Source organism: Manacus candei, unplaced genomic scaffold (genome assembly GCF_025592945.1).
Source record: "Manacus candei isolate 608988 ecotype Guabito, Panama unplaced genomic scaffold, ASM2559294v1 h1tg000047l, whole genome shotgun sequence".
NCBI lineage: Eukaryota > Metazoa > Chordata > Aves > Passeriformes > Pipridae > Manacus > Manacus candei.
The window spans coordinates 2,684,387-2,701,704 of NW_026138095.1; the positions used below are offsets into that span (position 1 = coordinate 2,684,387).

Genomic DNA, 17,318 nt, shown 5'->3' on the forward strand with positions numbered 1-17,318 from the left:
TCAGTTCGGTTTTAGATGTTTTAGCTGTTCTTTTGCTTTTAAGGAACTCTAAAATACGTGGGGTTGTGTCCCACATGACTGCCAAGATCTGGAGCTGTTTATCTACAATGGCCTGTGACTGTTACAAAAGTGAACATGGAGATGGGATGGATGAAACCCTGCCACAAAAGGGTCCTAGGGGGCCTTGTAAATCACCCTCAGAAAGAAGATAATCCAGATCTTTCTTCCAGGGATCTCCAGTGCTCTGCTCTATCTCACTCACACCTGCCTTTCCTTATCAGGGAACTGGAGCACAAAGGTGTGGGGCAGAGCTGGTTTCACCTCACTGGAGTATCTGCAAGTGCTGGGCTGATCCCTTCTGGGGAGTGACTCATCCCACCTACCTGGGACACCACTTCAGGCTGAGGATTGCTCTCTGCAGGTGCTTTTTTTCTCCCTCCTGGTGACCCTTGAAGTTGCCGGTTCCCAGGAACACTCCCTACATCTGGGCAGTGACTCTCATCCAAGGGACAGCACCTGCTCAGGGAATCACCAAGCTCCACCTCCTAGGAGAGCCAGGGCAGGAAGAGAAGGTGCCAGACTGTGTTTTCCTCCTCTGCTCTCCTTTCTTTGGCATCATCACAGGCATTTGTCTTGCTGCAAGCAAATGATACGGGGTAGGGAGACGTGGAGTGGAAAGCCTGGCTCCAGCAGAACGGCTGGCTGGTTGCCAGATCCTTTCACATTCCACTCCCGTTCCTGTGGAGAGGGGAAAACAACACTTTACCTTGCTAGCCTTTTAGAGAGGAGCTGCTTCTGGCAATTAATTTGAATATTAAATGTCTGAATGTCCTCCATGTATTAAACCTACCAGTTCAGGCAAATGGGGTTGCCTTTCTAAAGGGAGAAATCATGGAATGGCCTGGGTTGGAAGGGACCTAAAAGATCACCTCATTCCACCCCCTGCCATGGGCAGGGACACCTTCCACTGTCCTGGGTTGCTCCAAGCCCTGTCCAACCTGGCCTTGGACACTTCCAGGGATGGGGTAGTCACAGCTCCTCTGGGCAACCTGTGCCAGGGCCTCCCCACCCTCACAGGGAAGGATTTCTTCCTATTATCTAATCTACTCTTGCTCTCTGTCCATTTAAAGCCATTCCCCCTCGTCCTGCCACTCCAGGTCCTTGGAAATAGTCTCTCCATCTTTCTTTTGGGCCACAATTAGGTCCTTGGAGTGGTGTCACTCAGCTGAGCAAGGGAACAGCCACGGACTCGCTGCTGACGTTTGCATGTGTAAAAATGTCCCTTTCCCCCAGAGGCATCCCCAGACAACAGCAGAGATGACTCTGCACTGCTTTATTGCAGTGCAATGAAGGCCACCATTTCACTGGAAACGAGAGGAGGATTTAGAATTTGCCACAAAAAAAGTGGCAAACAAAAAAGTGTTCAGTGATATTTCACCTTGAGTATTAGAGGTGAGAGAAGGAGCAGCAGAAAGGTTTCCTGCTGTGGGCAGAGATGCAATGTCATCAGCAGGGAGGGACATTGGGAACAGAGAGGGAAGGAGAGCTGGAGTGGCCTCAGCTGCAGAGTCATGTCAGGCTGGTGTCCCTTTCCCAGGCAGCTTGTGGAGCACAGCAGAGGATAAAATGAGAACCATCCCCTTTTCCCCTCAAGTTTTGTAAGTGGGGATGGGAGAGGGGGAAGCAGAGTCATCTGCAGGAATAAAAGAGGAAGTTTTCCCCTTAATTGTAGACAATTTTCAGCAAATGCCAGACATGATGTAAGAAGGCTGATGCTGCTGAAGCCTTGCTCAACTTGCCCGCCTGCAAATCCTGATGTTAAACTCTTGGAAAATGCTCATTTCACTGGAGTTCTTTTATTAGCTTCCCTCTCCTTCAGGGAAAATGAAGGCTACAGCAGGAAAGGGTCATCAATTCACAGCTACTATTGGATCATTGTAAGAGAATCCAGCTCATACAGAAAAAGTGCAAAATACTGTGCCTAGGCAACCCCTGAAGGACCTGTATTGTTTATAGATACTGCCTTTTCTTCCAATAAAAGCTGAAAACAACAAACAAGTCCCAGGCACAGACTGGGGGTGCACAGAGGGCTCAGAGTTGAACCTGATGTGGGTGCTGGTGATCCCACCTCCCGTGGCACTGCCAGAACAGCCCAATGCAGGGAGTGCTGGAGGTGAGTTGCTCACTGGAGGTGAACTATTCATGGCTGGTGTCGTCCCACAAACATCATTTGCATGGTATGTGGTCAACTTGGAAACAGTCACTCATTCCCTAACCAGCACAAAGGCCGTCTGGGGGAGTGGGAATGTTAAAATAGATGTCCTCCTTCTCTTTTTCCATTACTGCTTCCGCTTTGGACCTGATAAAGGGCTGTCTCTCTTCTACATCAGAGAAGTTGACTGTCTTCCAGGCTGCAGATGGCTCAGAGAGGACAGGACAGCACCTGCAGCCTGGCTGAGAGCCACCCAAGGTTGGCCTGGTGCTGCATTGGAGAGAGAATCACAGAATCCCAGAATATGCTGGGCTGGGAGGGACCCACCAGGATCCTCAAATCCAACCCTTAGCCCTGCCCAGGACCATCCCCAAGAGTCACACCCTGTGCCCCAGAGGATCATCCAAATACTCCTGGAGCTCTGGCAGCCTTGGTGCTGTGCCCACTGCCCTGGAGAGCCTGGTCAGTGCCCAACCACCTCTGGGGGAAGAATCTTTTTCTAATATCCAACCCAAACCTGCCCCTGACCCAACTTCAGGCCATTCCCTCGAGTATCAGGCAGGGATTTGGGCTCTACCAGTCCATGAGGAGAATCCTGGGCAGGGAGTTAGCATCTTTTATACAGGCAAGATCCACTATATTGAATTGGAATAGGGAGTGGGAAAAACTCACTTTGGATACCGCTGGATGCATGGGGTCTCGTGCTTCCTCCTGCTCTGCAAGCACTAAATTAATAAAAACCAGTCTGCACTGATCAGCATCATCTTACTGGGTCACCATGTTTCCAACCATCCAGGCAGAGAAATGGGATTTATTCACTCACTGGTTCTGCTGACAAACACGTTCCTGCCTTACCCTGCAGTGCCTCGGAGCCCTCACTGCCCCAGGAACAGCAAACACGACCTGCTGCTCACAGCCAGCGCCTGGGAGGACTCAGCCTTTAAATATTAACCTCCTCATGGAGCTGGAAGCACTGCAGCAGAGCTCTGCTGGCAGCAGCCTGCCCCAAATCCAGGTTTGTCAGATCCAGTGCTCAGCAATTAATCAAACCCTTGGCTCCCTGCGTGGAGCTGAGCAGGGGCAGCAGCTCGGCCACACGCAGGGGCAGGGACTGCGCCTCCCCCTCGCTGCACATCTCACTTGGGATGTTTTGATTCCTTATCCTCAGTTCATCTGCAGCCTGTTCACTGAACTGGGCTAAGGACTGGCTCCGTGTTTCACACCCAGGAGCAGGGATCACTCCGAAGTTGCACTCTTAGGAGTGATAGTGAGGAAGAATCCCAGGGCCCAGAAAGCTGCTGCTGGTGGAAGCTGCACTCCAGCAGGAACCGATGTCTTGCCCCTCACGTGCATAAAAACCCAAGGGAAGAAAGCAGAGGAAGGAAATCCAGTAGCATCTGAAGTTAGGCACAAATAAAACACTATTGCAAACCTTGTAGGACTTGGAATATCTGGATCCTTATTAATTCAGTAATTCCCATTTCACGCACAGCGAAAACATCTCGGCTTCTGTGGAAAACACAACCAGTCAGTGGATTAGGAACCAGAAGAACCTCAATGCCATCACCTTTTTTGTTTCAGAGGGAAAACCCAGCAGGGTCTGGGCCAGTGCAGATTCCTGTCCCATTTCCAGCTGGATTCCCCTGGGGCTGTGCTTGCCTGGTAGCTGCTCCTCAGCACTTCACCCTCAGCTGCTGCACAGCTCAGTGGTAGCTCCTCTCAGAACAGGACCAGGGGACCAGGGTTGGCTCCAGAACCAGCTCCTGCTGCTGACAGGGCAGCCAGGGACAATTTGGGTACAGCCCTACTCCAGTTTTGCTCCCTCCTGTCAGTTGTGTAATCACCAAGTTACTTTAACAGGAAGGAAGAGGCCTGAACACCCAACCTACGTTCAGTACGTGCAGCAAGGTGTTTTGGTAAATCAAAGGAGCTGTGAACGTGAAGAAACTCCACTTGCTCACACAAATCCCAGAACACATTCCTTCCCACTTCAGCTCTTCCCACCACTTCAGCCCCTGGCACATCAGTGTGTTGAGGTTATCGGAGCCTGTGAGGGCTCCAGCTGCTGGATGGTCCAACACCACTAACCCATTCCTAAGGAGAGCTTTCATAGGATCATCACAGAATCATGGAATGGCCTGGGTTGGAAGGGACCCTAAAGCTCATTCAGTTCCAACCCCTTCCTACAGGCAGGGACATCTCCCACTAGACCAGGTTGCTCAGAGCTTTAGTCAACAAGAACTTAACTAGAAACCCACGTGAAAGTGATGCAATTACACTTGTAATACTGGGATTAAAAAACCAACTAACACGACCTGTTGAGTTCTAGATGGTTTAGTTTTACTCCTCAGGTGGCTGGTGGCAGCTCAGGAAATAGGATGCAGTAAAAAAAGAAATCTGAAGAGATTGGATTTCAAAGTCAGAGCAACATCACAAACAGTGCTCAGATGATGTGACTGTTCCAGCACGAAAAAGTGGTCAAGAGATGAAGCGATGATTCCTCAGAAACAGCTTCCCTAGGACAGGCAGGACCCAGAATCCAAACTGCACCATGGAGCTGGTTTAAGTTCCAGGGCGTTTGGCAGGGGTTTAACTCACTTCAGTCCACTGCACTCTGCATCCAGGTTCCAACCCGCCCACAGCAACATTCACACTGCTGAGAATTCCTACAGCTCCTGTATCCCCATCAGCAAGATAAATGCTAACACTGAGCACCAACTGCATAAACAAGGATGACTTGGGCTGAGTATTTCCGGGGATTTAGTGTCCACAGCACGCTGGCCAAATCCGAAGGTTGTTGTGGAAAATGAGGCATCTCAGGCCTATAAAAACTGACAAAGGAGAAATCAATGTTTTGCTGCAAAATACTGCTTCGTATTGCAGTGACCTGTTTGTCCAGGAGGCAGAGGCTGGCTTAGTCAGAGGACAGCTTAAAAAAACCCCAGTAAAATCAACTCTGCAATACTGAAATCCATAATTCATAGAGACTTGTCGCAGAGCACACCCGAGTGCCATCAATATTTTAAATACTGAGCACCAAACGGGCTGTCAAATGCAAGTCAGCATTTTCCTGGTGCCTCCCTGGCACGGAAAGAGTCATCAGGCCCAGCAGCACCTGGAGGAGCCCTTTTAGCAGGGAGTTTGCTTGACTCTCTTACATATTTTATCTGAAAGACAAGATGTGGCAGGAGCAAACCAGCTGGCCTTTGCCAACCCCCAAAAAGAGTCCGTTGGCTGCCTCCACTCATTATTAATTAGAAAAGATGATTTCATCACACCAACGTGAGGCTGTATATGTTTATTCATCGTCAGTAATTTTTGTACACAAGGCAAATATTAATAGCTGAAAGGCAACACTTTTGGAGAGTATGTACAGAGCAATGTACAAGCAAGTGTAAGGTTTTAAACTGTGAATCAATTTAACCATTTTATAAAAAGGAAGTGATGCTTTTTCTTCTAAGACCTCCCTTAGAAATAATTTATTGCCAATCTTAAACTAAAGCAAGGAGAAAAAAAAATTTACAATAAAAAGTAGTCCCTGGAAAGTTTATAAAAAGTTAAACAACATATAAAATTGTAAGCCACAAACATTTATACAAAGCTAATACAAATCTTGGTTTCGTTAAAGATCTATGAGGTTGTTACAAAATATATTTTTACATAAAGGCTTCACGTAAGGTAAGCTCTCACTGCTACTGAAAGCGCAGGAAAGCAGTTTTAAATAGTCTGCAATTCAACTTATTTTCAAGTACAACGCAAAGAAATTGCAAAATGGCACTGTATTGCAATGCTGTGAAATTAAAAACTATGTTAATGGTACCATCAGAGAGACAAGACCTGTAAAGTGAAGTGGTGAACAACTGGGCACGGCACGAGACTTCGGATGGGGCTGGGACAGGAGTGGTGGTGGGAGATGGACCTTCTGCAAGAGGAATAACCAGGGGGGGAAGTTCTGCTGCCCACAGACACCCTGGACACACACCAGGAATCCTGTCCCCAGCCCAGGGTCAGGAAGCTTGGCACACCCACCCAACCTGATCAACCTGCTGATGGGCAAAATGTAAAGCTACTCGGAGATGAGCCCAATGAACAGCCTTTGAGATCAACCTGACTTCTTTCTAAGAGCAGTTATTCCAGAAGAAAGCTGAAGTTTCACACAAACTGATGGCTTACACTCCCACATACAATACATTAAAAAATGTGACATTTTATCAAGCCCTGATGAACAGCCACAGTTTTTAGGTATCAATCATCTCATTTAACACCCTGCAGGAGGGAACAGTCGCTGAAACACCAATTTCACCTTCAAGTACAGGGAGGTTGTACAAGGTAGTGGTTCATCTCCACAGGGTCAGTGATCTATTGAACAGAGCTCACTCCAGCAGAGAACTAAGAAATTTAGGGAAACCTGATTTTCTGGAAAACTTGATTTTCTACCTGCTTTCCCACCTTCACCAGAAATGCATCCCAACCTTGTACCACAGACTGGTTTCCATGAGGAAGCTTCACTCTCACTAGACAACTGTCACTTGTTTGGTTCCTTGTACCAAAATTACGTCCTGCAATAAAGAAATGATATTTAGAAATAAATCTGAAGGGCAATACAACTGTCCACGCTGTGCCCCATTCAGGGAGCTGATGAAGAGTGAGTCTGAAGGTGGCCAAGGGCAATGATTTGGGGGTTTTGGCCATATTTTAACACAGGAACCATGTAAACAGGTACATCCAGGTGTGTTGTCTCACCCCCCTCTCAAGAACAGGGAGTGGAAAACCCAAGTGATCTGACTCAGTTATTTAATTAAATCAATTCATTTCTGCCTGAGATTCATATAGTGCTTATCTGCCAGGGCCTATAAGTGACCCAGCACTGGGGTCCCCCCTGGCTCTCTTACAGGCCCTGGGGTTCACAGGGACAGTGATCTGAGAGGATTAAAACCAAGGATTTTTGGGGTGGTTCAGAGGAGAAGCTGCTGAATTTGATCCCCACTTTGGCCAAGGTCAGAAGTGCCCAGTGCCTTGGTGATCCTGGCTGCATCCTTAGACTGACATCAGTTTGAAACATCTTCAGTAAATTAACAGGTCCCTTGACACAAAATTCATCATTATTTTACATAAATCTGTTTAAATAAATCCCTGGTAATCGTCCTATCATCCACTACCAGTTTTTAGTCTTTTCTGCAATCATCTGGTCTGACATCCTCCAAAGCACATTCTGCAGACCTCTCCAAATTAACTGTTTTATTCAGAGATAAGTCTCTTTTTTGAAAAGAAACTTGTTCAGACAACTGTCAGCAAAGGAAAAAAACCAACCCAACTCCTTATCTTGTTGACAGGGTGGGGCATGGATTTGTTCAGGTTCTGCTTTCCAGCACTGGACTTTGGAGGCCACCAGAGGTTTGTGTCTGCTCATGGAGCACTTAAAGCCCAACCAAATCAACCATTATCCTTCTCCAAAGGATGGTCAGTCCTTGAAAGAGCCTCACTGTCTTTCCTGAGGTCTCTAGTTCATCCTCCTTCTTGAAATGCTCACATATGAACTCACCAAATCAGAAATAATCCATGTCCAGTATAGAAGCAAAATCTACATTAAATATCCCCATCTAAAATTCTATTCATCCTCCCGACATCAGTGCTGCATCCAGACTTTAGGATTATTTTTAGATTCTGCACTGTGACTTCTCCCAAGTTCTTTCCTCCCAAGATAGTGCCTGATGACGAGAATCACAGACTAACCTATGGCTACTCACTGGATGATATAAAAAAATAGAGGTCTTTCAAAGCACCTAACTAAATAAAAATACACTATTCCCCCTCTGCTGCCAGGAGAGCGAGGTACAGAGATGTTAATACAACTTACAGTCACAGTAAGTAAAGGCTAAGTTCAGGAGACAGGCAGCTTTCCTATGTCCTGGCAGGGACACCGTGTCCCACCGCTCGCCACGTGCACGGGATGTGAATGAGAATTCACTGAGGGATTGGCCACCATCATGATCCACAGGAATTGGTTCCACGGGGCAAAGGGGCAGCTGAGCTGCCCCCACGACACTACAGCCTGGGGGAAACGTGGCAGCTGCACTAACTTCTGAAACACAACAGCTCACTGTCGTTTTGCAGTGTGCCACAGGGTATGTGAGCATTGCTTTATTTTCATTGGGTTTTATTATTATTATTATTTCTTTTCATTACATGGCAACACTAACAACCACCTCCTCCTCCCCCAAAATAAAAAAAATAAACAGAACTGCAATGGAACTTTGGGTAAAACGGTCACAAGCAGCACTCTGGGAGATGCTGTGCGACGTATTTGGCTCAAGTACACTTAGGATTGCTTAGACCCCACTGGAAAGTCTCAGAAAGAACCTCATCAGCTGAAGCACGTTCTGCTGGGACACATTTTTTTGTTTGTTTGTTTGTTTGTTTTTTTCCAGAAAAAAACATTCATCCCCACGGTGTCAGCTACACAAGGCCTCTGCTGGGAACTCATAAGGCCACTGAAAATACCAGAGGAGGACAGAACACAAGGAGGCACTTAGGTTTGCGAGTACTTCTCTCCATCACCAGGCGTTACTGACTCCGAGGAGGCAGCTTGGAAGGAGCTGGGAATTAAAACAAACCAGTGCTAAGTTAAAGCGCTTCGAGAACGGGTCACCTACGTGGAACATCTGTTACCTACACAGAACATCTGCTTAGTGAAGACATGAAACACAAGCTGAGCTTGCTCCCCCTTCCCACATCAGAATGTCCAGAGGACCAGACCACAGTGCTCTGTGCTTTGCCATGGCTCCGAGACGTACGGACAACGCCGGAGTGAATCCGTGTACTGTGCCAACCACTAACCCCTCGTCCCTGGACTCAGCACTTCCTGCCAGACATGTCTGAAGCTCCCAGTTTTAAGCATTTTTAAAGCATCTCCTATTCAAAGCCAAGGCTAAGGTTTGTACTTGAACAGGAAGTACGTTACGCCCAGGGATCCGCGCTTCAAACAGACGATTCCAGCAAGGGATTGATGGGATTTCTAACCAAAAGTAGACCTGAGAAATCATAAGTCAGCTATGGTATCACAGTCTTTGTAATGAAGTTAGATGTGAAAAGTTTCTCCCCCCCACCCCTAAATTACTGCCACAGTCTAATAATTGCAACAATTTCATGGAAGTCTGGACTTGGAATTCTGAATTTTCTAGGATGATATACATGTTTGTAAAAGGTCAAATTTACCACTTTACAGGTAACTTAGACATAGATCTGCTATAAAATTACAACTTGAGTCATCTTGAAGCTACACTGGAAGAGATTTAAGCCTGAATTTCTGCAGAAGTTGGCAATAATGTGTTCAGCAGCAGCTTTTAGCCACATATCAAGAAGTCTGACAGGATCTGGATTTCTCTACTCCTGCTGTAAACTTCTAGTTAAAAAAAAAAAAAAAAACAACACACGAGAGTTACTGAAACAAGAATGTCTTTCTGCACATCACTGTAACATGAGCTGCTTGAGGTTGTCGTGCAGGATGGTATCCTTGACATCACGGAAAACTAGCCGGATGTTCTCTGTGTTAATAGCAGTGGTGAAGTGGTGGTACAGGGGCTTCTGCTGCTGGTCCCGGCGTTTCGTGCGAAAACAATCCACCAGGAATTTTTGGACATCTGTTAAGCAGTGGGGATCCCCTTCGAACTCTGGGAAATAGTCTTTGATGCTCACTTTCTGTACTTTTTCCTCAAGCAAGTCCGTCTTGTTTAGGAAGAGGATGATTGAGACGTTGCTGAAAACCCGGTTATTGACTATTGTTTCAAAAATGTTCAGGGACTCGGTGAGGCGGTTTGTTTGCCGGTCCTCCATGAGCACCTGGTCGAATTCGCTGGAGGAGACGAGGAAGAGGATGGACGTGACGCTGTCGAAGCACTCGAACCACCGCTTCCGCTCCGACCTCTGCCCGCCCACATCGACCATTTTGAAAGGGACATTTTTGATTTCGAAGTCGTACTCGTGGATCCCTTTGGTGGGTCTTCGTGCCAGCAGGATGTCTTGCTGTGAGGGAAGGTAATCCTAAAGAAAAAAAACAGTAAAGGAGAGTTTGCAGATTATAGGCTACAATCACGGGCACGGTGGAGCTGCAACGGAGAGAGCAGGTGGCAGAGGAACAACACGAGGTTTTCAATAATCAGACCTGTATTTACATGCTAACCCTGGAGCTTTTGGGAAAGATCTGGAGTCCAGAACAGGAAACACATCAATATTACATCAAAATATGTACCCCAGAGAAACGAAGCTCTCCATGACAAAGATCCATGAATAACCTGGGAGGTGAACCAGCAATTCTTCATGCCTGTTTCCCTTGTTCTGGATTACTCTGTGCTTTATTCATCCTCTCCTCACAAAGCTGGGGAACATGCTGGCTGCCAACACTGCAATGCAGCAAATGAGTTCTAAAACAGGTTTTCCAAATCAATAACCAGGGTATATCCTGTTCCAACTGTGGGCTCTCTGTTCCTCCCAGGCTCTCCTGCATATTGCACGACTGCTTCCAGTGCAAAAGAGCTGCTCACTAAGTGATTTTAAGGCAACCAATTATGCCTGAAAAGCAAAACTTAAGCAGCTTATTGTGTTTGTGCCATGGATCTTTTGCATCCAGCTGTCTCGGTCCAAAAAGTCACTCTATTAGCTGTGTGCCACACCAGTGAGCTCACACTGCCTGGCTTTGTCCAAACTTTACTGGGCCATGAGAAGAACAGGAGAAGAACCAGGCAGCTGGGGACAGCAGCCTCTTCCCAGAGCACAGCCTGGAGGGCACACAGCTGCACCCTGAACTTCTCCAGCCCACCTTTCCCCAGAATTCAAGAGGCAGGAAAAGTGCTTTTTTACTATTTTTTGACTGTTATATGAACATCACCAATGGATGCAGATGCTCCAGGATGATGAACTCTTATTAGTCAGCTTTTGACAGCATGAAATTCAAGACTTGGACTGGGGATTTCTTCATTCCTAGAATTACACTTTTGCATCTGCTCCAAGTCCTTCTGCTATCTGCAAGGAGCATCTCTCCCAGACAGCTGGCTGTGCTGGAACTTAAAGCCTTGTTGTTCACTTGTTGTGGAAACTGTTCCTCACATTTTTCCAGCATTTCTCACAACTTCAGAGAGCGTTGTTTAGGTTTTGGAATTTCAGTCTCCTCTTAGTGAATGATCTATGATATTCCTTTGACAGTGCCAGTTCCCAGACTTGGAGCTTTTATAAAGATGTGTGAGACCATGGTCCAGAAAGTCTGATTCAAGCAGTCGGCTGGGCGGGGGAACAAACACAACCCCATGGCCATTTCAATACTTGTATCCCAAGTTTAAGGCAAGTTCAAGCCACAAAAATAAAATCTAAAAATCATGGAGTGCAACATCACAAAAATTCAAGGATCACTTTGCTTTACCATGTAGGCTCCAAAGTGAAACCAGGGAGAGATGGTTTTGTCTGAGCTCTGGGTTCTTTATCCAGCTGCCCATGACTAAGGAGCTGATTTTTATCGTGGCACAAATTACAAAGCAGCTCTGAAGCACAGGATCCCCACCCTGGGCCTTTGCTGCAGCACTGCTGCACATCAAACCCCACACCACCTAAACCTGCAGGAGAGCTCAACAGCTAAAGCAGGATCGAGTTCTCCCCAAACTGAGCAGCAGACGTGCTGCCACTCCCTTGTCTGAGTAAATGAAGAACTTTAAAGGGTGGTAAGACTTTTCTTTTTATTAAATTTATCTTGGGTCTTTCCTACCAAAATTGTAGAGGGGAAAACAATCAGAAGAATAGAGCAGTAACTGTATCAAATGTCACTGGGCACATGTGAAGGGATTTTGAGCAAAGCTGACTGTCAACATGTAGGCAAGAGGTTCAATTCTTATTTCAACTTTCAAATGGGGATATGAATTCTTTTGTTGTTCAGGAAGTTAGTCTCAAGTTCTCAGAACAAAAACAGAAAGTCTTAGGAAAGCTCAGGAGTGACTGAAATTATTAAATCATGTAAATAAATAAAAGCAATTAATATAATAGGCAAAGCCACATGTACTTTCAATACTGAAATAAGAGCACAAAGCAAACTCTCCTGGGAGTTGACCTGTAATGTTTATTCAGTAAAGCTTTCAAGAACAAGGAGCTTATCCCTGGAATTCCTGACAAATTCCCTCTCAAGTACTATTACTCATTGAAAACTCCTACCACACTTGGAACCACAAACAGAATCCTTTCAAGTGCTTTCAAGTTCTACACGCAAAGAAGACACACCACGGTCTTAAAGGTCCCTTCCAACCCAAACCATTCCCTGACTCTCTGTTTTATCCTGGATATTGGCTACTCTGATGCAACAGACAGCAAAGGAGTGTTCTGCAAGACAAGTGTGGGTATCCAGCCATCATCTGGCTCCAGGAAACCAAACAGAACAACTCCTAAGAAATCTCCCAGTATTTTAGTTATCTTTTTGAAGGATGGTTATGTTTTTCTCCCTCTCCAGATCCTTGGGATACTGGCAGTTTGCCACTTGCTGGCCCTTTTCTCAGTGTTGATCCCATTCTCCACATCTGAAGGCTGCAGCATTAAGTGAATATTTTCCTTGGATGGCAGTGACTATTATTTTCCAAGTTCTTTCAATGTTTTGCCATTGTCAATCAGTGTTTTTCCTGCAAGCATCCCCATATAGACATTGATTTGGAACATGTGCCTCCTTCCTGAATTATCTCCTTCCCCAAATCCACTGCAGTCTGTTTCTTCTAAAGGAGTCCTTTTGGGTATCACATCACAGTTTGCCTAGTTAAAATTACAATTTAAGGCATGACTAAGATCCAATCACAACATGGAAAGCAACATCTCTCTGTGAGATATTTTGAATACATATAGTCTGCACTGGCAGTTGAAACAACAACAAACAGTTGCAAGGAATCCAAGAGATCCCACACACGTATGCCTGTCAGATACTCTTTTTTTTTTTCTGCTGATTGATTAAATCTGAACATTAAGTTCTTTTCCCTCAGTGCTGTTATCAGCTCCTTTTTGGCAACAGGCACACGAATGGCAGATCTGTGTGTTTATAAGCAATTTAGTTGCAGGTCAGCCCAGTTGCATCAGATAAGAACAGTAAAATACTTACATTAATACAGCTTGGGGAAATATTCATTAGATAAATCTTGCATATAGATAAGAATAAACCAGAAGAACCTATCAAATCTTTTACTCAGGAACAAAACTTAGTGCTTTTTTCCTCAAAGACTTAACATTTTCTACAACAGAAGATCTTGATAAGTCCTTCTGATTCTCAACATCACTTGGTCTAACCTGAAGCTGGAAAAGCTGTAATTCAGAGTTCACAGCATTCCCACGGCAACATCACACTATAGTAAGTGTGTGTATATAAAAACATTAAAAAAACTCAACTAGTGACTAAGTTTTACACTTTAAACAAAGAATGGACCAAAGTTTCTAAATAAAGAACTTTGAAATGAAGCTGCAAAACTCTTTATCCAACTGTGCTCGGGAAGAAAACCAAACCATTCGAAACTCAAGTGGCACTGGATTCAAAGACCACCAGAAATCCACCACTGGCAGAGTTTAGCAGTTCATTAAAGCAAGTGCAGTTCTCCTCCTGAGTGCAGGTCTTACAACTCCAGACCATAAATCCTAATTCAGAGAGCAAGTGCTGGAGTTCCCAAGCCAGAGGTCTGGGAAGCGCCTGCGTTCCGCACCGGTGCTCCGGTCAGAACAGTGACAGCTCAAAGCAGAGAAACAGCCTGGGTTAAAATCAAATTTTTATCTGTTAAAGGCAAAAAGAAAAATGAAATTAAGCATGATGTAACAGGGCTCAATTGAAGTGGTTTGGATTCCTTCAGTTGTTAGCCATCAGCTGGAAATGACCACGGAGAAACTGCCTCCCCACAGAGTTCAAGCACCATCCCATTTTAAAGGCAGTTTTTCCACATGCCATTCCTGCAATACACAACCCAGACTATCAGCAAACAACTTCATTATTCAAGCAATAACTAACAGTTCTATAAAAAAAGTATTCTACAGAAATTTCACTTTTTCCTCAGAGAATAGATTTTATTCTTTAGTGAATAAATACTACTGACCTGTGATTTAACTCAAGTGTTCCTAAATGGATATGTAAACCCAAACCCAGTCATTTTTGGGTATCATTTAGTGCTGAGGGGCTACTTTAACAGTCTTCTGACTGGACGATCATTTGTAACTTGTTTTTGCTCAATTTTGACAGAACTTTTATTTCCAGAAAGTCTCCTGGCCCTTGCACTGCCTTGTGTTTTTGACATGTCAGTGATGAACTGCTGAGATAATACAACAGTCAAAGTTAACTAAAGATAAAGTTATTAGAGTAGACACTGATTACATTTCATCTACTTAAAACCCAGAGATCACAAAGACAACTTAAAACTCAAGACTGGAAAGAAAAATAAAAAAAGAACTTACTTGTTCTCCAAGTTTATCCAAGTTGTCCAAGAAATACTTTACAGATTCCCCCTAAAAACAAATCAAACAGTTATTTAAATAAGCGACGTATTTGATTCCAATAGTTTACATTCTGAAGTCCAGATAATTTACCAAAATCTACATTTAAGTGTTGTAAGCTTTAATCACTGTCATTTTTAAAAGCAGCTAAACTAAGAACACAACTGATGATTTATTATTAGGCCAGTTAACATTTAAGCTTAAAAGCATAAGAAGGCACATTTATAATAGTTACATTCTTTCCAAGTTTAGACTTGATAAATAAATCCAAGTATTATCCACAGGGAGCATCAATGAAGCAGCCACACCTTCCTTATGAAAAGAAACATTCCATCCCTCTAAGGCTTTGCAGAGTGTGCACACACAGACATTCAGGTATGGGGATTAATCACTGGAGAAAGTTAATTTATAACTGCAGTGCCACACGATCCATTCCCACAGGTACTTCCCCGGAGCACAGGGAATGACGAGCACAACAGAGGATGAGAAACCACAACACACGGAGCCTTTAACTCAGGTTTCCCATCAGACACCAAGCTGGACCAGAATTCCTTCCTCTGGGAGGAACGAGCAGAGCTCCAGGGTGCTGTGCTGCATGGGATCACATCTGCTGTACAGGTATTCCAGGTTATTTTCTGGATCCAAGCCAGCACTGTCCTGGCAAACAGTAACTGCAGTTTGTAATCCCTCCACTAATGCGGAACTAAAGAGTTTTCCATGGTAAGCCTGAACTACAATCAACCCTGCAGGACTCTGTCAGGGTGCTGGGATTAGAGAGGAATTCTTGCATGGATACTGCTGCACCTGAATTCAACTGCAGCAGGTAATGTACTGAGGGAATTCCTTGCAGAGGAAAGCAGCACCTTTTTAGGGTTCTCAGCATCCTCACAGAAGCACAAACTGCTTCCTTTTGAAAGCTCCTGATGACCAGCTGTAACTTATTTACTTTACAGTAAGTGCAGAAAAGAAACCACCTGTGTTTTCACTCTGCAGATGGAAGAGCAAGAATTCTGAGTGAGTTTGCTTGATGAGAAATTCAAGCAGCATCCGAAACCAGGGTGATACATCTAATCCAGACAAGTGAATTAGGACAGGAGTTACACCCTGATAACGACTTCCCCTCACTTCAATCTGAACTCTGAAAACTTATCTGGAATGAATATCAAACCTCACTAATAAATTGTGCCACCTAAGCATCTACCCTACCTAACTAGGGGAGGGTAAATAACAGGCCAAAAAGGGTTCTGGCAGACAGATAAGCAAGGGTTTTTTGCAAGTTTTCCAGGTACTAAAATAAGTTACATAACACAAGTAGATACCACACCTTGAAGTGTGCAATTTGAACATCAACTCTTAATGAGGCAAGACTGGGGCTCTGGTTGAAACATGCCTTGTGCTCGACACACCTGCAGGGAAAGAGTCCAACACACCTCTACTACCTTCCCTTCCCTTCTGTTTGGCTCAGCTGTCCCAGTTTTCTCTGGGATGACAAACTGTAGCAATAACACTAACCAGTTTAGTGGTACTCAGCAACTACTGCTTGCTATGACAGCAGTATTGTACAACTACATCTTTTTCAGCACCCATTCTAGCCTCAATCCTGTAAGGAAAGTGTACAGGGAAGAGCATTCCTATTTCACAGAAAATAAACAACCCTGATGCACAAATCCATCAAGCTTCCCAAGCAGGAGTAACAGGATCAGAATTCAGGCCTTCCAAGTGCTAAAACCACTGTCTGTAGATGAGTATTAAGGTAAAATAAAATTTAAGGTCAGATTTAATTTCTTTTTTAGGTGCCAGTAGGAGCTGGCAACCTGCTCTTCGCCACAGGGCTACATACAAATCGGCCAGATTCCAGACTCATTAAGTGGAGGTATTTATTCTAGAATACCTGGGCCTCAGAGGCTGTAAGTATTTGTGTGTGTGTGTGTAGGCAAACATGTATTTTCATCTCAGATAGCTCTTTTTTATATTACTTACAGCAATGTCTACTCCCTAAAGAACCATTAACTCCACAGCACTGGAAGACATAAGTCACTACCCTTCCTTTAAGTCTCAGGGCTCACTGCTACTGCAACAGATTGAGCAGTTGGGACAGACAAACTACAGCCTGGAAAGGTCAGAAAACACCCCCCAGAAGCAGCTTCCTAAAAGAGGGGATTTCCTGAAATCACAAATGCAAAATACAGGGGCCTGCAGCAACAGCAGCGCTCCAGAGCCACGTGACACAGCAAAGTCACTGCCGGGAGGAACGGCAAGAAACCGGCTCTGCTTCCCGGGCTGTCACCGACCAGAGCCAACAGCAGACAAGCATCAGGGTGGCCATGCTGAAACTCAAGAGACTGAACTCTAAAATCAACCAGTTACAAGGATAACACAGCTAATACAGCAGTGACATAACAGCTTCCTGCCTGCACATCATCAGCTCAACCACTGGGCTCTCACCTCATGAAAATCTATTCGGACAACAAACCCAACACACCAAGTGCCATCAACATGACTCAACTCTGCATCCAAGGACAACAGCTGTTCAATCATTGGATGTTACCAATTTGCACAGCATCCAGAACCTTGAACAGCTTCAAACTCCTCTGTTCTTCCACCCACCCTTCACACCACA

The 17,318-nt window shown here is 45.0% G+C and overlaps 1 protein-coding gene across 1 annotated transcript in view; it reads right to left on the reverse strand.

Annotated features, from left to right (window-relative positions):
• Nucleotides 1-5,495: 5,495 nt before the first annotated feature.
• GNA13 (G protein subunit alpha 13) overlaps nt 5,496-17,318 on the reverse strand; it is a 29,378-nt gene continuing 17,555 nt past the window's right edge. The window contains exons 3-4 of the mRNA XM_051797697.1: nt 14,660-14,710; nt 5,496-10,252 (exon numbers count right to left, since the gene is read on the reverse strand). Of these exons, the coding sequence (XP_051653657.1) occupies nt 9,680-10,252; nt 14,660-14,710 (624 nt within the window). The 3' untranslated portion in view covers nt 5,496-9,679. The remainder of the gene's footprint in view (nt 10,253-14,659; nt 14,711-17,318) is intronic.